This window comes from Prionailurus viverrinus, chromosome B3 (genome assembly GCF_022837055.1).
Source record: "Prionailurus viverrinus isolate Anna chromosome B3, UM_Priviv_1.0, whole genome shotgun sequence".
NCBI classification, from domain to species: domain Eukaryota; kingdom Metazoa; phylum Chordata; class Mammalia; order Carnivora; family Felidae; genus Prionailurus; species Prionailurus viverrinus.
Genome location: NC_062566.1, coordinates 841,781 through 861,045, shown reverse-complemented (window position 1 = coordinate 861,045; position 19,265 = coordinate 841,781). Strand labels below are relative to the sequence as shown.

Here is a 19,265-nt window from a genome sequence, read left to right as displayed (position 1 = left end):
GGAGCCACTGCGGAGACACGTGCTCTCTGTCATTCCCCTCACTCCGGGACCGCGGCAGCTCACCCACACGCGCGGAACCGATGCCCGACAGGAAGCAGCCGTACTAGGCGGGAGCCTCGGCGAGCTTAACCTTCCATTGGCTCGAGACCTGTCACTCATCTGTGCGAACCAATGAGCCTCAGTCTGGGCTCCCAGAACGGAAGCAGGCTTCTCGCGGACTGCCCGCCCCGGCAGGTCAGGGAGCTCTTGCCCTCACCTGTTTCAGCTAAGGGTTTTTTTCCAGGACGGAAGAGCATGCCCCGAGGACACACCCACCCCAAATCCAGAGCAAGGCCCGAGCGGAGGCCACTGGGAAGTCTCAATACAAAGACAAAAATATTGAAGGGGCAGCATCTAGGAGTCCAAACCCATTTATTCCCAAGCGACGGAAGATTTTTATTAGCTTCCTAGGTTTACCCCTTGACCCTCGAGCAGAATTAAAAAGCAACTCAGCAGCCTCCAGGGTGGAGAAGCCATTGGATTCCCTCCGTCCAGGGGGCTGTGCTGTGTAGCTCCGCTGTAGACTCAACCAGGCCAGGCTCACAGCCAGCCCTCCCTGCCTCGCGACAGGGCACACATTTCACTTCCTATATATACGTAGAGGGTCGAGGCAGTCCCGCTAGCAGGCTCGGGAGTTGCTCCCAGCTGGTGAGGCTGCTTGATGCGCCCTTTCCCAATGCCGGGAACCCACAGGCTGGGTTAGGATGCACCTTCCCCATTCCCAGCTCTCTACAGTAGTACAGGAAAAGGGCTCTGCTGTGTGAGGCTGGAGGCAGTGCTGGCAGAGCAGGGCTGTGACTGAAGGTGGTCCCTGACTTAGCAGAGGACGTCAAAGGGCAGCTACAGACCAGCCAGTGTGCAGCATCCCAGCCCCCACCAGCCCAAGCTGCGTATGTCCTCACTCCTCTGCTGCAACAGGTGACGTGTGCATGAGGCAGCCCCTCATTCTCCATCCTGGTTGGGTTTGATAAGCCCGTATTCCACCGCTTTTGCCAGGCAAGCTGCGGCAGCCCTTGTGACAGGGCTTTCCTTGCCCTTAGCCAGCACCGACAGGATCTCCAGCACTTCGCTCTCCATCAGGCTGCTGGCTATGTCTTTCGAGGCCTCCACCATGTTCAGTGCCACCACGGCACCCCGGTGCTGCAGCTCCTGGTTGGAGCTTAGAAGCAAGGCCTGCAGGATCTCCAGCCAGTGCGTGGTCTGCGGGAAACAGGGCAGTGCCACCACTGAGCGACAGGCTCAACCCCGGCAGAAGCACATCTGCGTGCCCTGGGATCCCCCCCACACCCCACCAACCGCCAGCATGCAAGGAGTTCCTGGCCCACCTTCCCTCCCGCACCGACGCACTGACCACTTGGGGGATGCGGCTGCAGAGGGAGGGCCGCATGGAGGTGAGCATGGCCAGGCCCCCAGCAGCTGCCCGCCGCAGCAGCTCGTCGTCCTCCCCGCTATACAGCACCAGCAGCTTCAGCCGGTCGTTGCCCTTGGCTTCAAACAGGTCCTGCACCTGCAGCCAGAGGAGGGGAGGGGACGGAGTCGGCTGGGGCAAAGCCTGGCGGGACACAGGTACTTCTGCATGCCTGCCCGTCAGGACCACCCGGACCAGCCCTCACCTCCTTGCTCATAGCCAAATTACACATGCACTCCGTGGCTGCCCGGCGGATCATCTCGTGCTCCTCGAACATATAGCCCTCAATCATGGGCACGGCCTTCTCCTTCAGGATCTTCTGCCTGTAGGGCCGAGGGTGGAAAGGTGAGCCTCCGCATCCACCTCCCCCACCCCAGCGTCCCCACACAATCGAGCCCCAGGCCAAGGATTTCCCAGGGGGTATCCAAAGACCCTCCTGCACCAGGTATGAATGGCACTGCTTTCCAGCTTCTTAAGCAGGCCTGGGGGACAGCATGGGACCGGGGAAAATGCTCTACAGTAGGAGTTAGGAGACCAGGGGGCTGGTGATGGTGATGCTAACAGCTAACATTTAAGCACCTACCCTGACCCCGAACTTGGACTATCTTTCTTAGTCCTCACCACGGCCCTATGGTGTAGGTGCAGGTATGATTATAACTGTTTTGCACAAGAAGAGACCAAGGCTGAGTAGTGGATAATGGGGCCAATATCACAATTAGTAGTAACAGCTGACACATGTTGACTGGGCACGTTGCTGGGAGCCACGTTCTGTGTACTAAGTGCTTTTGCCTGCGTTTTCTCATTTACCTCTCCTTGCTACTACCCCTGTAGTACCTATGGGTACTATAACCATCCCATTTCCCAGAAGGAAAACGGAGGCACAGAGCAGCACTCGTTTGAGGTTGAGGTTGCACACCGGTAACCAGTGAAGTCAGGATTTAATAAACCCGGGCAGTCTGACTCTAGAGCTCGCACTGTCGCTGCCCAATGCCTTGCCCACTCGTGGAACGCTGGCCTAGTCAAAACTGGCCTGTCTCCCCAGCTACATAATACACAGAGGTCACCGCGAGGCTCAAATAAAGCAATGACCCAAGAGTGCTCTTCACGCTGTCAAGTGCAGTCCTGGGGTAAATGCCCTCCCTGCCCAGGCCCCCTGTCCCGAGGGACCTTACCGGAGCCTCTCACTGATCCCCGCCAGGTTGGTCAGAGCCATGAGTGCCTCGAAGTTCTGCAAGCCTGAGCAGTTGAGGTGCAACAGGGAGACGAGGGGCCGGACCACCTCGTAGATCTGTGATACATCCACCTGTCAGGGCCACTCGCCCCGCCCCCACCGCCCTGAGGGGCAGAGCCCGCCCTCAGAGAGAAGGCCACCCTCCCCAAACCAGGGCTCAGCAAAGCTGCCACATCCTGTCAGTCCCAAGGAGGAGCCACAGCCCAGGTCAGAGGCCACCAGGACCCAGTGAGAGGTGGAGGAGAGGCCAGGGCTGGGGCAGCAGGACACATACCCGCTCTCCAGGAAAAGTCATCTCTGGGTTGGAGGTGATGGTGAGCTTGGCAAGAGCCTGGGCAGCCTTTGTCTGCCCCACATCAGTGCCTTCCAGGGCCAGTGGGAGCAGAGCCTGTGGGGACAAGCCCATGAGTGTCCGAGATGTGTCCTAGCAGGTCAGGCCCAAACCACCAGGCCCTGAGCCCTGACCGGGTGCTCGCCTCTCTCCTCCCCCAGGCTTGACCACATTGCTCAGATCTCTTCATGTCTCCCAGGCATCCCCTTAAGCTGCCCAAACACTTCGGGAAACACCTATTAAGGGCCAGCCACGGCTTGTGCTGGGCCCCAGACCATGCAGGTCAGTGACACGAGGGAGAGGAGGAGAACTTGGGACCTGAATGGGCGCAAACCTGCCCTCGTCGGCATCACTCACTCGGCAGGAGGATGTTCCTGCCGGTCGTTCGTAATGCCTTCCGGCCTCGTCTCCAGTGTGGCAGCCGCTGACTCACGTTTTACAGACCACCAGGAAGGAGCGTGCAAGCTTACCTTGCCCCCTCCCTGAGCAACCACAGTGCCGCGGTCTTCTACATCGTCCACCAAAGCCAGGAAGACCCTGCGGGGAGAGGGTGAAGGTGGGAGGGGGCCGGGGCTCTGGCTCACACCGCACCGTCTGGGCTCAGCGAAGGCAGGAAGCTACACAGTGGCCCCTCACTCCCAGAGGCCCGCAGCCCCGGGGACCTGCTCCTCTGCAGTTACACGGACCGTCTCGAGGCTTCTGGCTGCGCCGAGGCGGCCTCACCTGGAGAGCAGCTCTCGGCAGGAATTGGTCAGCACAGGGCTCTCGGTTTTCACCATGCACGTCATGGCCGACACCACGCCCGCCGCCAGCAGCTTCTTCACCCGAGCCCGCACGAAACCTGCTTTGTCCTGGATGGGGAGGCAGCTTATTAGCAGAAGAGCCTTGGCTGGCTGGACAGGAAAAAGGGGACCCTCCGTACAGCACAAACTGATGAACAGGAGTACAAAGGGAAAGAAACTTGCTCACACGGAAGTTTAAGCTGCTGTGGATGCCCCAGGTCAACTGGTCCCAAAGGCACAGAGGCCCCCAAAGCCTCTCAGGCTCTCTCACCTTGGGGTGCTGCTCCGGAACATGCTGCTTGGCGTACTTGGCCAGCTCCACCATCTTGGGGTCCGGCTCCTCATAGTCGTAGCTATTGGTGCAGTTCACCAGTGCCGAGGCCACCGCAAAGAGCACCGACCTCTCCTCGGACTGCCGGCAGCAGAGGGGCGGTCAGCCGGCCATCCCGGGGCAAAGGAGCATGGGACAAATGCTGCCCAGGCCACCGACTCTACCCCCAGCAGGACCGCTCGGGCACCGGGATGAACGTGGGAACCTCCCAGGCCCAAGCTGGCCCCAGACTTTGGGAGCTCACACACCCGACCCCCCGAACTCCTCCAAAGAGACCATCCATCCTGTCTGACGCTGCGGGTGCAGCCCAGCAGGTCTACGCCACGGAGCACCCACGCGGGCTGCCAGCCCTCCCCACCCATCTGAGGCCACAAGAGCCTTTGGCCGAGGCCTGCCAAAAGAGCTCGGTAAGTTCTAATCCTAGACGCTGTTCCCAGAGGACTACAGGAAGCCACGAGCTACCCTGCTGAGCTGGAACAGAGCCTTCAGGGCGGCCTCATCTTCCACAAACTCTTCCTTCACATCGGCGTCGAAGGTGAGGTAGGCCAGGCCCTCCACTGCCCAGCGCCGGGTGCCTGCATCGATCTGGTCATTGCACAGCCACCTAGGGACATGTGGGGCGGCGGATGACCATCAGAAGGGCTGGGGGAAGGGGCCGCCAAGACCGAGCGGGCAAAGCCACAGGCTTGTGCACCCCCTCCATGCACGAAGCAGTTCACGTGGCAGGATCCAGGAGGGTCTGCCTGGAGGAGAGCAGGGTCATGAGGAGGTCCCACCCTCCACCCAGACCTTTCTCTCGAAGGTGGGGAGCCATGGCAACACCAAATAACTCACTTTCGACACTGCTTGGCGAGTTTGAGAGTAGAGCCTTCGGCAAACTGCTTCATGCTGAAGTCCGTCCCTCCAGCCGAGCCGAGCTTGCACAGCCCCTGGAGGAGGCGGCGAGAACCAGCTGTCGGTCTCCGGGGATGGAGGCAGAGCTGGGCTCCTCTGAGCCCGGCTCTCTCCCTGACATTCTGCCCGGCCCTCTGGAGGCCACGCACATCCACCCCAGGCTACCACCTGCAGCACCGGCAGCAAATCAGCTACGGGGGTGGCCACGTGACACACATCTGGAGAGACTGGCGTAACGTCCCCTGCGCAGGCCTGGATCCCAGCCCCTCCAGATCTACCCCTGGACTTGCTCTGTTCATTTCCATGTCAGACAAAGAGCTCTTTACAGGTGGAGCTATGACACGTGTGGCGAGAAGACAGGTGCCTCGGCCAAGGCAACATCCTCCCGGGATGGAGAAGTCCGAGACTAAGCTCATTTTCTCTCCCTGGGTTTTCAGGCCTCCCCAAGGAGGAGGACTGGCTTTCCCAAGCTGCATGGAGGCCATCCAGTGCTCAAGCCACCAGCACCTGGGGCCGCCTGCAGGCCCCGCCTTTCCGCACGGCCCCTTTGACTAGCCTGGCCGGGCGGTCCTCTTCCTCCTCCACCATCTCCTCCTGGAGCTTCTCCTACCACCTCCAGGGGGCGGCATGAGTCCTCTCAGGAAGAGGCTCATCTCCCGACTGGACCATGAGCCCATGAGCCGCGTGGTAGAAGGAGCCAGGGCTCATGCCTCCGGCCTCGACGAGGCCCCGCACATCCCATATTTTCACCAGCATGTGCCGGAGCCGCACCCTGAGATACGGGCCGCCCAATACCCCCGCCTGCCCACCCCCCCGTGTGCCCAGCCCAGGCCGGCACGTCTCACCACCAGCGCCCGGATCCGGATGCTGTCCTTCTCGCTGCGCTTATACAGGTCCTTCAGCAGCGAGACGCCGTTGGCAGTGATGAACGAGGCCCGCTTGGCCTTGCCGGCCGCGTGGATGAGGGCCTCCACGGCTACCAGCTGCTCTTCCTCCTGCTCAGAGGCACACAGAGCGATCACGCTCTCCATGACGCCACTCAGCTCCAGGGCCCGGTTGCCGGCTTCGCATGGGCCCTGCAGGAGGCAGGACACCGTCTGGATGGCCCGCAGCTTCCCGGCCAGCCCTTGGCCCTCAAACCAGCTCCTGAGGGGCACAGGGTGACAGCTGTCACACCAAAGCTGACATAACGGGACCCTCCTTCCCCCCCTTCCCGTCCACCGGCCAGGCATCTGCACCACTTGGGCGGGAACAGCAAGAAAAGCCACCAATGGGAAGACTAGGACGTTCCCCAGGAGGCCAGCTGCCCATTTTCTCTCTCTGGGCTTTCAGGCCTCCCCTGATTATGTGCCTGACATAGGTTACTCTCGCTCACACCACCGTCCATTGCCTTTCCTGTACTCATCAAGACCTGAAATTGTTCTGCTTAGTTTATGATGGGTCTTCAGCCCCACCTGTCGCCTCCTTAAGGGTAGGAGGACTGTCACGCTGCGCCGCCGTGTGGGAACGGATACACAGCAAGTGCTCAGGAAGCACAGGGAGTGCTCGAGGACATTGCTGCATCGTAGAACGGAACATAGAACGTCCCCGGGGAGGCCACTTTGGGAAAAGAAGTGTCCCTGTCCCCGGCTAGGCCTCCCCCAGGCTGCTCTCCCTGCTGAAAACCTTTCTCTGCCACCCTTCCCTGAGGGGTCAGGACTCCTGTCGGAGCCCCCGGCAATGAGACAAGGGGCCAATTCCCTTACTTGATGTAGTTTTCGCAGAGTCGGTGGAAATTCTCCCTCTCAGCATCACACTTCAGGTCATCGAAAAGCTTGCTGAGGAGGACGGAGGCGCTCATGCGGCTGTTCGCCGTCACCATGAGTTCCCCAGGAGGGTCCTGCACAGAGCCCCCCACCTCCAGAATCTTTTTCAGGCCTGAAAAGACACACTATTTAGGCAGCAGAATGCTAGTTCCAACCCCTAGCGGCAAAGGGAGGATGCTCCCTGGGAGAGGCACGGAGAAGAGGGACCTCTCAGGGACAAGGGCATAGGGCGTGGACAGCCACACGCAAAGCAGGCTCAGAGAGCATGGCCAGCTAACCACCACTGCCTATGGAGGCGGCTCTGGGGTCGGGGAAGGAACTCAGAAGTGAGGACCGCATGGGGGCACCTGGGTGGCTCAGTCAGTTACACATCTGACTTCAGCTCAGGTCACGATCTCTCAGGTTCGTGAGTTCGAGTCCCGCGTCAGGCTCTGTGCTGACAGCTCAGAACCTGGAGCCTGCTTTGGATTCTGTGTCTCCCTTTCTCTCTGCCCTCCCCCACTCATGCTCTGTCTCTCCTTTCCCTCTCTCAAAAAGAAACATTAAAAAATAAATAAATAAAACTAAAGAAGTGAGGACTGCATGGTGGCCCTACCCATGGGGCCAAATGTTCTGGGGACTCTGAGGCTCCTGGTCTGTAAAACTGAAGGGGAAAATAACACCCATGGCTCACACCATGACTGGGACACTGAAGGATGAGCCCCCGATAAATGTATTCATGCAGGGACTTTGCCAAACCTTCCTCACTTACGTTTTAAGGGAAAAGAGAAGTACGAATTAGTTAATGAATATATGCGTGTATGTATGTACGTATGTAATACTCTTTTAAAGTACTCTCTCTGCCCAATGCAAGGCTCGAACTCATGACCCCAAGATCAAGAGTTGGTGTGTTCCACCGACTGAGACAGCCAGGCGCCCTGAGAAGTATGAATTTATATAGTAAACTTCTAAGCATTTTTTCTCTGAGTATAGAAATAATTTACACTCACTGAAAAAACTTCAAACACAGAAAGCTGGTCCAGCCTCCCCCTTAACCTGCGTGCAACGCCTGCTCGATGTACAAGCATGTGCACATGCTCACGGCTGAAGGGTCTAATTCTGAGTTCTCTTAAGGATACGACGCAGCCACAGGGTACACTTCAGTGCAGACATATGGCAGGGAACAGTCCCCACTGGGGATAACTCGGCCCAGTCACCCAAGCAAGATGTAACACATACGCTCAGTATCTTTGTCCTTCTTTAAAACTGATCACCAACCTTGGTCAATGACCCAGAGGGTGAGGCTGTTGTTGGGGTCCTTAAGAGACTTCCGGGGCACTGTTTTAATCAGGAGGGTCAGAGCGTTGTCCCGACCTTGACCAGAGACCCCCACCTCAGTCAGTAGTTCCAAGAGGTTACTGATAAGGATCTTCAGCTCCCGGGCAGGATCTGGCAATGAAAAGACATTAGTGGGCTCCACAGTGGCCCAGCCCTGTCCGGCCCCTGAACTTCCCCAGTAGGCCAGGGAGACACAGAAAAGGGAGACCTGCATCCTGGGCTCTGGCCTGGGCTCCAGCCTTCCCTGTAGGTACCCTGGCTTAGAACCTAGAGTGAAATACTGTCCCCAAGCCACATTCCTGAACAACCTGCAGCTGCAAAGAGCTGGCTTGTTTGGCTCAGCCCCTTCCCCTCCATGATCGCAACACCCAAAGGACCGCGGACCTGATTCTACTCACCCACAATGATGGCGCCTTCTTTGCCTCTGAAGCCTTTCTTGACGCCTTCCTTGAGGGCATCAAATATAACCTGCAGCAGGTGGCAGGCAGCCAGGGACACGGCCTGGTTTTCCACGCCCAGGATGGAGACTACCCGCCGAGTTCCCAGCACGCTCAGGGTTGCCACTGTCTGTGTGGGACAGAGAGGGACAGAGCCTCCAGTTGGTGAAGGGCAGCTACAGAGACCCCTAAGTGTGAGTTGCGAGTGTGGCCAGAGGGGGAGAAAACATCTGGGTGGAAGGACCAGCTCCAAGTGGAATCAAAGTGGGCCTGAGGGTGTGACCAGGGGTAATGCCAGCATTATTCTGCTGGAAAGGCTTCCTAAAGAAAGCATTCCAGAGGCATCCACCACTACCTCTCCTCTCCTCGGCTCCAGTGAGAGGAGACAAGGAACACTGTGGCCCCAAGAACAGCTGCTTTGGTTCGTGTTTCCCTAGCAAGGAGTCACATAAGTCTGGACAAGCTCCGGGACTCAGCTCCAGGGACACCTAGTTCCTTTTCAATGCCAAGTGTGAGGCTCTGTCTACAGTCTGGGCATGTGGACATGCGTGGAACAGACTGCAAGGTCTCTCTACCCCATTTCTAAGCTGGATATTCACACTGGCACAGGCAGGAAGGCAGAAGGAGGTAGATGCAATTCGCATGGTTTCACCACTCTTAGTCTTGGGAGACCCAGAAATACAACCTGAGCTTGGCCCAAACATCTTTCACAGAATGTCCCACAGCTCCATCCCTGATCTAGGAATCACGGGTGCCTCTGGAAGGAACCAAGGCTCGAGTCCCTGTCCCCTGGGTCCAGCATGCTCAGGCAAGAGCGAGGGCACAGACTTCATCGGGGTAGGACTGTTCTTGTGGAACTGTCTGTACTGGATGTGCCCCGTCTATGCTGAGAATCCGTTCAGGGTCAGGCCCCGCACATGTGGTCACTGTCTCGATGGTCCAGATGCTGTGGGTAACATCACTGACCACATCATTCGCTGGAGGATGCCCCGCAGGGGAAATGCCAGTTTGATGGTTAGGGAAGGACAGGGACCCTTCTCCTGGTACCAAGCTTCTCTCACTGTGTGGACGGTGCGTGAGTCTGGGGCCAGGCATCTCTGAGCCCGCCGCACACTTTAAGCCCACCAAAAGCAAGGGCTTGGGGTACCGGTGGGCTGCTTTTGCTCTTTTCAGGCCCCAGCTCATCCCAAATCACATTGGGCTTTTTCGAGCTATTTTAATTTTTCCTCTCTTGTTATAGGTCTCCTTGAACTCTGCCTTCAGTTCTTCTGGGAATACGATGAGGGGTGGGTGGGTGGGTGGAGGGAGGGACAGACAGATTGACGGAGGTAGCAACCCCACCCCTCCGCCCCACCTACCCGAGACTGGTGCTCGGAGCAAATGCCGACCAGCGTGCGCAGAGCCGCCAGCATGAGGTCGGCCTCACCCGTGTCCAGCAGGCGTTGTAAGAGCTGAACCCCATTGCTCCGGAAGATCTTCTCCGCCCCGGCATCCTCCCGGGCCAGCACCACCAGGTTCTGGGAAGCCTGTGTCAAAGGAAGTGCGCCACAATGCGGACACTACATGCAGCACAGGCCAGGGCAAGCAGAGACCCTGAGCTCTGGACCTCACTGCTTCCACTCAGCACCTGAGTGACCTTGGCCATAAACTGAACCTCTCTGAACTGCAGTTTCCTCCTCTGTAAGTAGAAGGAAGAGCTTGCTCTCGGGATTGATGGTTAGAGTGAATGGAATCCCGAGTCCCTGGCAGAGCCCGCCTCAGTCACCTCCACGGCCCTAGCCCCTGGCAACAAGGCGCTCAATGAACACAGGTTCCCTCTCCGTGCCTCACACTCAGGCCCCAGGCCCTGTAAGCTGTCGCTCAGACTCTGGGAGCTCGGCTGCCAGAGGCACAGCAGCAGCTTCTGGGCCAACATCAGCACACAGGGAGGGGCAGCTCCAGTGGGAGTTCAGCCCCCACTCACTCAGTCCAGACATGGATATACCTTCTGCTTTTTCTCGGTGCCTTTCTCTTGGGGGTCCAAGAGTATCTGAAACATCTGTTCCACTTTGGCGTCCGTCGAGGACATGTACCGCACCTACGACAAACCAACAAGGCATGGAAGAAATCACTCTTTTAGCCAGAGACATCACATTCCCTATTTGTTCTCTTCGGCTCCTCCCACGGCCTGGCTCCGGTCTCCGGGAGGCACAGCTAGGACATTTGGGTTTAGGGCGGGCACCAAGCTACCTTGGGCAGGAAGAGACTCGCCTGGCAGCTTCACCCAAACTTCCCGAGGCTGTTTTCCTTTCTGAGCGGCTTCCCGCTTGGGCAGGACAGGTGGCGCCAATGCTGAAGGCAGTGCCATTCAGAAGGGCGGGCATCCTGTTGGCCATGAGGCAACCCATTCCCACTGCTACCCTCTGTGCTGTGGCAGCATGGGTGCTCTGCCCATGACACAGAACTCGGCATTGACGCCTGCTGCAAGGGAGCCAGGAGATCAGGAGGTAGTTGCTAATGCTCCCTGTGGCTCCAGAACTCTCCTCTGACATCTTCTTTCTTTTTTTTTTTTCATGTTTATTTATTTTTGAGAGAAAGAGGGTGCAGGTGAGGGGCAGAGAGAGAGGGAGACAGAGGATCTGAAGCAGGCTCTGCGCTGACAGCAGAGAGCCCAATGCGGGGCTCAAACTCACCAACCGTGAGATCATGACCTGGGCTGAAGCCCGACGTTTAATCGACTGAGCCACCCAGGTGCCCCTCAATCAGATTATTTAAAAAGCTTGTCAGAAATCGGGGCACCTGAATGGCTCAGGCAGTTAAGCATCGGGCTTCAGCCCAGGTCATGACCTCAAGGTTCGTGAGTTCGAGCCCCGCATCGGGCTCTCTGCTGTCAGTGCAGAGCCCGCTTCAGATCCTCTGTCTCCCTCTCTCTTTCTGCTCCTTCCCTGCTCACTGTCTCAAAAATAATAAATGAAATAATAAAATAATCTGATTAAGACCATCCTAGGCCCTCCCCCCACCCAGGTTACGGACAGGGGCACATACCTAGCCCGTGCACCACTCCCGGCTTCCCCCTTTGCATTCAGGGCAGACGGACAAATCTGTCATGGCACATTCTGCTAGCCCTGGGCCATCTGCTTCCTAATCCTTCTCAACACAGGGCCCTAGGCAGCTCCTGCTGACCACACAGAGCTGGCATGGAGACATAACGATGTGCCTTCCCAGGTCTCAAGCTTTCAGTAAGGTGTCTGCCATGGTATTTCCTGCTTTCACTGTGCCAGCGTTGTAACATCACGTTATCTGATTAATTCAAGCTTGGACATTGTTCAAGATGGTCTTCAGATATTTTTTCTCCTAAGGTAACTTTTAAACGTATGTACTATACAAACAATGTCTGTTCCTAGATCATAAAGGTAATGGATGAAGCAAAATCTCCTTTGAAAAACCCCATCGGGAGGGAGGGGGGAACTGACTGGCTCAGTCGCTTAAGGGTCCGACTCTTGATTTCGACCCAGATCATGATCCCACCTTGGGCTCCACACTCAGCGTGGACAGAGCCTGCTTAAGATTCTCACTCCGACTCCCTCTGCCCCTCCCCCACTCGCATGAGCGCACTCTCTCAAACAAAACATCAATCTACTCCTTTACCAAGGAGTCATGCTGTTATCATTCTGACGTCTATTTTTAAAAAGATTTTTCTTCATATTTACACACCCAAACGGACCCACAGAAAAAACATGGTATCATTTTGAGGGTGTATGTGGGGTAGTGTTTTAACATAAAGGATATCATACAGTGTGTGTTACAGCCCACTTTGCTTTCTCACTTAACAAGTAGCCTCTTTCCACCTCTATACACGTGGATCTACCTATTCTTGGTGACGACGGCATAGGAGTCTATAGTAAGGGCAGCACCCAGTTTATTTAGCCATTCCCCTATTGCCGGCGGTAAGACAAAGCTCCAATTTGATTTTTCATTACTACAAACAAGTCTGAAATAAACACACACACGCCTGCTTGTGTACATGCGCAAGGCTTCTCTAGGGAAGGCAACAAGAAGTAAACATACTAAATCACAGATATGCTCATTTAAAATTTTAAGACATATGCTAAGGAGATGTACCAATTTATACCAACTCCAGCAGTGGGTGAGCAAGCCCACCACTTAAGTGTCTGCCTCCCTAATTCTAGCAGAGTGTAAAAGCTTAAAAAGTTTGCCAAACGACCGCCTGGGTGGTTCAGTTGGTTAAGCGTCTGACTCCAGCTCAGGTCATGATCTCGCGGTTCATGAGTTCGAGCCCTGCCTCGGGCTCTGTGCTGACAGCTCAGAGCCTAGAGCCTGCTTCAGATTCTGGGTCTCGCTCTCTCTCTGCCCCTCCTCCGCTCGCTTGCGCTCTCTCTCTCTCAAAAATATATAAACATTAGGAAGAAAAAGCTTGCCAAAGAGACAACCAAAAAACGGCACGTTGCTGTTATTTCTGTTTGCTTTTCCCTAAATACTAGCAAGACTGAGCCTCATTCCATAAGCTCATTTGCCATCAGTATCTCTTCTCTGTGTTTACACCCTTTGCCCAGATCCATTGGCCAATGTCCCTCTACCACCTCTCTCTCCTCCACCCCATGTCATTTACATACCTTCTCCTGAATCTGGCCCCCGATGTTTCTCAGGGCCTCCTGGAAAACTTTGTTCTTGGGCTCCAGGCTCACACATCTCTGCAGGTCAAGGACAGCCTGGTCAAGACGGCCCAACTTCTCTAGGGCTTGGCTGCGCCGGTAAAGTGCTTTGACATCCCCTCCGTCCTTTTCAATGGCTGAGTACAAACGGGAGCTCCGTCAGCACCCATGAGGCCACCAATCTCCAGGCAAGAGCGGTAGGGGAAAGATCTCGAGGGCCAGAGGAAGGTGGGGGGACAGATGTGGGACTCAGTAATCCAGCCTCAGAAAAGGTGAGGGTAGCTGCAGAAAAGGAAATGCCCAAGGAAGTGGGAAAGAAAGAAAGCAGAGGTGTTTCAGGGGCCAAAGGAAAAGGAGAATGTGAACATGCAGTGCTCCCAGAATCCCTGCCCCCCAGGAGAAGCCCCACAGCTCCACACCACCGCCCACAGTCCCCTACCTTTGGATGCTTCGGTTTCGGCTTTGTCGTAATCTTCCTGCAAGAAGAGGTTCAGGGGCTTGAGAGGCTGGTCATCTCCCTTTCCCAGCACTAGCGGGGCAGCAGGGTAGTTCCCTAGAGCCACTCGATTCACCACCACCCGGAGGCCCAAGAGACATCAGACCAGTGTAGGTGGCCTGGGAAGGTGAATGCCCAACCGGGGCCCAAGCAGCAGCGAGACGGGGAAACTGGGCCGTGGCAGGGCAGAGGAAGGGCAGTGGGCTCCCTCACCAGCTTCAGGTGGCAGGCGGCCCGGTTTCGGTGCAGGATCGCCTGGTCCTGAGGCGTCGCACCCAGACCCAGGGCCTGAGTGTAGGCCGTCAGGGCGCCCTCGTAGTCCCCGCATTTGAACAACTCGTTGCCCTCCTTCCGCAGCTGCTCCACTGAGCTGGCCTGTGGAGGGAATGGGTGGAAACACTGGGGGTGGGCTCCAGCCAGGGCCGGGGAGCTGGGAGAGAGGAGACTGGGGGTCAGGGGCAAATCCCATGGAGGGCCAAGACTTGGGAGATGGAGGGTCGGGAACGGTCAGAACAGGTGGGAAGTAGCCATGGCGCGGGCGGGACGGGTACGCACCCCGGGGGCAGCCGGCCGGGGCTCGGGGGTGCCCGGACCACTCACAGTCATCGCGGAGCCAGAGTCCAAGGCGCGCGCAAGCGCAGTCTCTGGGGCGGGGTGGGATCAGGCTCCGGAATCTGGCGTCGGCGGCCCCGCCCCGGTCCTGCGTCAGAGCGGGAGTCAGGGAAGGGGCGGGGCCAACGCGAGAGCGCGCCGGGCGAGGGGGCGGGGCTCGGGTCCGCGGCGCAGAGTAGCCGTGGGCGCGCTTAGTGTGTTCCAGCCGAGATCCGCAGGGGGCGCGCGGCAGAGGACCCAGAGGGAGGCCCGAGGCTGCCTGGGCGCCGACCCCCTCCCCGACTGCGGCAGAAGTGCACGAGGTCGGCGGTCATCAGGGCCACGAGCAGCAGGGTATAGAGGCCCAGCGCTAGGAGCGGACCCCGGCCCCTGTGGGAGAGGCGAGAGTATCAAGGTGCTGGCCCCAGCCGCGCCTTCACTGCTGCAGCCTTTGGGTTACTGAGCCCCTTAGAGTCCGGAGAAAGCTCGGGACACCCCTCTCCCCAGATAAATATAGAATTCCTAACTAGAAATTCAGAGGGCTCGCAGGTGCCGTGAAACCATTCATGGACGGATTCAGGATTGAAAACCCCACCCATAACGGGTGTAATCCTCGGACTACAAAATCCTCTTAGTCTAGACACCCGTCCCACCCCGCCCCAGCCCCTTGATGCAAGCAGTGGCTCCCTGTTACCCGCTTACACAGCCTCCTGAACTTCCTCCACACAACTGTTTGTAATCATGCATTCACGTGATTTTCTGTTCGAAGTCGGCCCCTCCACTAGTCTGTACTAAGCCTTCCGCCCCAGAATTTAAAAACAGAGCCCCGGATGCTGGAACACCCTGTTTGGATCCCAGTGGCTCTGGGGCTGGTGTTCTCACCTGAGGAGGGGTGGGGGCGGAAGGGCGGACAGGTTGACCTGGTACAAGGCCTCGAATTCAGCCCGGGTGCAGCAGGAGCCCCCTGCAGCCTGCAGGTGACAGCAGTAAGCTTCCTCCGGGGTATCCGACAGCCGAGGACAGAAAAAACCGGGGTAGTGGCGGCCATCAGCATCCCAGCTAGTCTGGCACAAGTGGGGGTGGTGGGCCAGTGCTGAAGGGAGGAGCAAGAGGGCTGGAGACGGGCAAGAATGGTCTGCCCACACCCCACTTCGACCCCTCTGGAGAGTGAAAAGGACCGTTCTCAAAAGCGCAGATTCCTTTCTCCCCACAAGCTCCCCAGAGCAGCCCATCCCCTGCTGAAATGATAGGGGATCTGAAGAGGGGCACGCGCAGAGGGGAGAGGAGAGCGCTGTACCTGAAAGAGAGATGGGCTGAGCAAGCGTCACCCAGCTGAAAAGCAGCAGTAGCCCCGTGCTGAGGGCTGTGAGCAAAAGGCCCAGCCTCCTCTGAAAGTCCATGCGCGGTCACCTCCACCTCGGTCCTGGCCATGGGAACCCCGATATCTCTCTTTCTAAGCCATGGCTGCAGACAGTAAGGAAATAAAAATCAAAACCACAAGGCCTCTGGGCACCATTAATACAAACCTGAAGCTTCTCTGTCACCAACCTCTAGAGAGAGATGAAAGGGACTGAGTTTCTATCTTCTGATGGAAAACATGGGGACTGTGTCTCCAAGCTGCCTAAGGTTTTCTGAGCTGAAGGGGGAAAGCCTCAGAAGACCAGAAGGCAGAAGCAAGCATGAGAGAGAAGCTGAGCCATGAGCCTGACGAACAGACAAGCGTTTCTGTCTACGCACTCTCACCTCCCAGGCTGTTGTGGAAGCCTTGGGAATTCTGATCGTTCCATTTCAGGCCCCAGGGACCTCAGTGACAGCTCTGGAGCTTTCCTCCCTAACTTCTGCATCATGACAACCACCAAGACTAGCTGAAGAACAAGGGCAAGTCCTTCCATTAACCTTTCCCTTGAGCCCTCATCTGCCCCAGCTACCAGCCAAAAGCACAAAAGCTACCAGTCTGATTGGAGAACTGTACCTCACAACTAGCCAGTCCCAGTGCACAGGAGAAGCTCTTCCAGGGTCTCCGGGTCTCTCTTGCCCCTTAAACCTCATAGATACCATCTGCTGTGACAGGGGATTTCTCTAGGAGGCTGATGGCCACCAGCCAGCAGTGTTAAGTGTTATCCTAGGGCCTACTGAGGCCTGACAATGCCACGCTCCCAGAACAGCAAGACAACAGTTATCACCCGAGGGGCCCACAGCAGGTGCCCGGGGACTGAAGCAGGAACACTTATGGCACAAGAAAGAAATGCAAACATTTTGTCCAGGCACCTGAGAACAAAGAAGACAGTTCTTGCAGAAACATCACTGCCGCCTGTGAGTCTACTGGGCAGGCTTCTAGTGTAGGCTCCAATTTCCAGAAGATCAGGCCCAAAGGTGAGGCTCCCATGCCCATAGCAACCAGTCCCATCCCTGCAGGGAAAACCACTTTTGGACCACTTTGAGAATTTTCAGAGCATTGACAGATTGAAGGTTGTCTTTTCATGGGAGGAGAGGATCCTCCTGGGAGAGGCTGTCTTTGACCCCAGAGGCTAGGTGAACGCCCTTCCTCCAAGGTACCATAGCTCCCTATGTCTTCCAGCCCTGGATGTGGCACACTGTGAGGACACTGTCTTATTTCTTGTTTGTCTTCCTCCTTCCCCGAGATTGTGGCCTCCCAGGGAGCCCCGCCATGTTCTCCCTGCACCTTCCGGGGAGCGCCTGCGCCAGGGGCTGCGAGGCTGAGAGCAGCTCCCAAACTCCCTTACTCTCCGCCTGGATATCAGCTGCAGAGAACCAGTCTGAGCCAGAACCCCCCCCCCCGGCCTCCGAGGCGCCAGGGGGCGCTGTGAACGCTCCGTCCCGGGCTCCAGGGGCTCTGGGGACCTCAGTCGCCTGCCCCACCCCGGCGATGGGCTCCGAGGCCACGCAGCTAGTGGAGGCTGCCGACTTCGCAGCTCGCAAGCACCGACTGCAGCGGCGGAAGGACCCCGAAGGGACACCCTACATCAACCACCCTATCGGTGGGCGCACCGCCTCGGGAGCAGCCGCAGCGGCGTCTAGGGGGTGGGGACCGGGACGGGAACGCGGAGGGCCTACACCTCATTGAGCACCTGCTCTGTACCAGGCTTTGTGCCAGGCACCTTTCGCGTTTAAGCCTCACAACAGCCCGGGGCGGTAGGCATCACTGTTCCTCTGCACAGTTGACACCCAAAGAGAGTAAAGGACTTGCCCAAGGTCATCTGGCTAGTGAGAAGCCACATCTGGCTCTACAGAATCCACAACACGCAGCCTGGGACTCCCTCAGTTCTGACTTCCTGCTTTGCCCCGTCAGGTGTGGCTCGGATCCTGACCCATGAGGCGGGAGTCACTGACATTGTGGTGTTGCAGGTAACTCTCGTCGTTCCTCCACTAGGAGCTAGGGTGGGGATCAGGGGCCCCATTCAGCCCTGAGCACCCCTTGGCTGGAGCCGCAGGGCTAAGTGGAAGCCTGTCCCCAGGCAGCGCTGCTCCATGACACAGTGGAGGACACAGACACCACCCTGGATGAGGTGGAGCTGCACTTCGGGGCACAAGTGCGGCGCCTGGTGGAGGAGGTAACAGATGACAAGACTCTGCCCAAGCTGGAGAGAAAGCGGCTGCAGGTGGAGCAGGCTCCCCACAGCAGTCCCGGGGCTAAACTGGTGAAGCTGGCAGACAAGCTGTACAATCTGAGGGACCTGAATCGCTGCACCCCAGAGGGTACGCTCCCCCCACCTGCCCTGAGGGGAAGGGGAGGGACGCCCACCTTCCCCAGGCACAGGTTGGTCAGTTCCCCTGGAAAGAAAAGAGCCTGGGTTTTCTTGTTGACTCCCCAAGCTAATACTAGACCACTCTGGTCTCCTTTCACACCGTAGAAATAACAGTAACTGGGCCCAGAGCAAGTGTCTGGACAGATCCCATCAGGCACTCATCTCATGGCCGTGCACCACGCCCTCCAGGAAGTGGGCAAAATCCAATACTGTCCTGGATGTCCTATGAGCAGTTTTCTGTCCGTTCTCATGCAGGATGGTCTGAACATCGAGTCCAGGAATACTTCGAGTGGGCAGCGCAAGTGGTGAAGGGGCTTCAGGGAACAAACCGACAGCTGGAAGAGGCTCTAAAGCAGTTGTTTAAGGAGCGGGGGCTGACACTCTGAGCAGTGCTTGCAGCCACCAGGTGGCCCAGACTTCAGCCTCCTCCGGCCAGAAAGGAATCATATTCCAACCTTTTGGTGCCTCTGGATCTCACTCCCTGATTTATTCAGCCCAGATATCTCTCAGTGTTTCCTGCCAACTAAGCTGAGCCCTGGATTGAGAAAATCAGATGCAGCTCATCCATTTCTAACGCATTTACTGCCCCTTCTCCTTGGGTCTCTTTGCTATTTTGCATGGGCCAAAACCCTGCGCCCCCCCACCCGGGACTTGGGCTTATATAAACACTCATAAGTCATTATGGAAAATAAAACATTTTGGGTAAAGTTTTAAGTTCTTGCTGCTCCTTCCCCAACCTCCTGAATGGGGAACTGGGATGCGGGATTCAGCATGGCAGGGTTCCAATTGTGTGTCCCCCGGGGAAAGGTTCCTCAGGTTGAGCGCCTCAACCCCTCTGAGCCTGGTTTCCTTAACAGTGAGACAGGCTGTGTAATTATTAGGGTTAGATTATGTGACGTCTCAGATGGAGCCTGACACATAGGCGCTCAAAAAACGGTAGTCGTCGTCCTCCTTAAGAAAACGGGATGAGATGACTGACGTTTTGGAAAGGAATGCCACCTGCTTACTGGCTGCTCTTGCTGAGCCCTGGAGAGACCCCAGGAGCAATATGACAGGACCGGTGGGGGACTGCGGGTCCCAGACCGCAGCCCATCCCGGGTTTCAGCGCTAGCCTTCTGCCAGTGCCTTGGGTTGCTAAGAGACATGGACTTCCGGGCACCTCCGGAAGTGGTCGGGGCGGCCCA

The 19,265-nt window shown here is 57.2% G+C and overlaps 3 protein-coding genes across 6 annotated transcripts; 1 reads left to right on the top strand and 2 right to left on the bottom strand.

Moving 5' to 3' along the window:
- Window positions 1–394: 394 nt before the first annotated feature.
- UNC45A (unc-45 myosin chaperone A) lies at window positions 395–14,415 on the bottom strand. Of its 2 annotated transcripts, none has more exons than XM_047861259.1 (20): window positions 14,324–14,415; window positions 13,937–14,098; window positions 13,667–13,703; window positions 13,189–13,364; window positions 10,560–10,652; window positions 9,934–10,101; window positions 8,537–8,705; window positions 8,079–8,249; window positions 6,762–6,933; window positions 5,862–6,162; window positions 4,957–5,051; window positions 4,585–4,726; window positions 4,063–4,203; window positions 3,733–3,860; window positions 3,480–3,546; window positions 2,953–3,066; window positions 2,620–2,735; window positions 1,653–1,770; window positions 1,391–1,546; window positions 395–1,239 (listed from the first exon to the last, which is right to left on the bottom strand). In XM_047861259.1, the coding sequence occupies exons 1-20, from the start codon at window positions 14,327–14,329 to the stop codon at window positions 982–984; spliced, it is 2,790 nt and encodes a 929-aa protein (XP_047717215.1). In that variant the 5' UTR covers window positions 14,330–14,415; the 3' UTR covers window positions 395–981. The 2 variants fall into 2 exon arrangements, with proteins under 2 accessions (XP_047717215.1, XP_047717214.1); XM_047861258.1 differs by having other exon boundaries at window positions 14,279–14,398.
- Window positions 14,416–14,510: 95 nt separating this feature from the next.
- Window positions 14,511–19,169, bottom strand: LOC125167316 (protein shisa-like-1). Of its 3 annotated transcripts, XM_047861280.1 has the most exons (5): window positions 18,078–18,114; window positions 16,583–16,723; window positions 15,612–15,778; window positions 15,197–15,407; window positions 14,511–14,704 (listed from the first exon to the last, which is right to left on the bottom strand). In XM_047861280.1, the coding sequence occupies exons 3-5, from the start codon at window positions 15,712–15,714 to the stop codon at window positions 14,527–14,529; spliced, it is 492 nt and encodes a 163-aa protein (XP_047717236.1). In that variant the 5' UTR covers window positions 15,715–15,778; window positions 16,583–16,723; window positions 18,078–18,114; the 3' UTR covers window positions 14,511–14,526. The 3 variants fall into 3 exon arrangements, with proteins under 3 accessions (XP_047717236.1, XP_047717237.1, XP_047717239.1); XM_047861281.1 differs by lacking the exons at window positions 16,583–16,723; window positions 18,078–18,114 and adding an exon at window positions 19,081–19,169; XM_047861283.1 differs by lacking the exons at window positions 16,583–16,723; window positions 18,078–18,114 and adding an exon at window positions 19,089–19,169.
- On the top strand, window positions 17,168–18,791 carry HDDC3 (HD domain containing 3). The gene is made up of 4 exons (XM_047861284.1): window positions 17,168–17,313; window positions 17,625–17,680; window positions 17,791–18,031; window positions 18,337–18,791. The coding sequence occupies exons 1-4, from the start codon at window positions 17,202–17,204 to the stop codon at window positions 18,465–18,467; spliced, it is 540 nt and encodes a 179-aa protein (XP_047717240.1). The 5' UTR covers window positions 17,168–17,201; the 3' UTR covers window positions 18,468–18,791.
- Window positions 19,170–19,265: the final 96 nt, after the last annotated feature.

Excerpts from the sequence above, each read along its gene's own strand:
- HDDC3 (XM_047861284.1), top strand. The coding sequence starts at position 17,202 with ATGGGCTCCGAGGCCACGCAGCTAGTGGAGGCTGCCGACTTCGCAGCT. Across the intron at positions 17,314-17,624 it reads CTACATCAACCACCCTATCG|GTGTGGCTCGGATCCTGACC; the intron begins GTGGGCGCACCG and ends TTGCCCCGTCAG. Across the intron at positions 17,681-17,790 it reads CTGACATTGTGGTGTTGCAG|GCAGCGCTGCTCCATGACAC; the intron begins GTAACTCTCGTC and ends GCCTGTCCCCAG.
- UNC45A (XM_047861258.1), bottom strand. The coding sequence starts at position 14,329 with ATGACTGTGAGTGGTCCGGGCACCCCCGAGCCCCGGCCGGCTGCCCCC. Across the intron at positions 8,706-9,933 it reads GCTCCGAGCACCAGTCTCGG|ACAGTGGCAACCCTGAGCGT; the intron begins GTAGGTGGGGCG and ends TGTCCCACACAG. Across the intron at positions 5,052-5,861 it reads TCCGGATCCGGGCGCTGGTG|GGGCTGTGCAAGCTCGGCTC; the intron begins GTGAGACGTGCC and ends CGCCTCCTCCAG.
- LOC125167316 (XM_047861281.1), bottom strand. The coding sequence starts at position 15,714 with ATGGACTTTCAGAGGAGGCTGGGCCTTTTGCTCACAGCCCTCAGCACG. Across the intron at positions 15,408-15,611 it reads TCAGCCCATCTCTCTTTCAG|CACTGGCCCACCACCCCCAC; the intron begins GTACAGCGCTCT and ends TCCTCCCTTCAG. Across the intron at positions 14,705-15,196 it reads CCGCCCCCACCCCTCCTCAG|GGGCCGGGGTCCGCTCCTAG; the intron begins GTGAGAACACCA and ends CCTCTCCCACAG.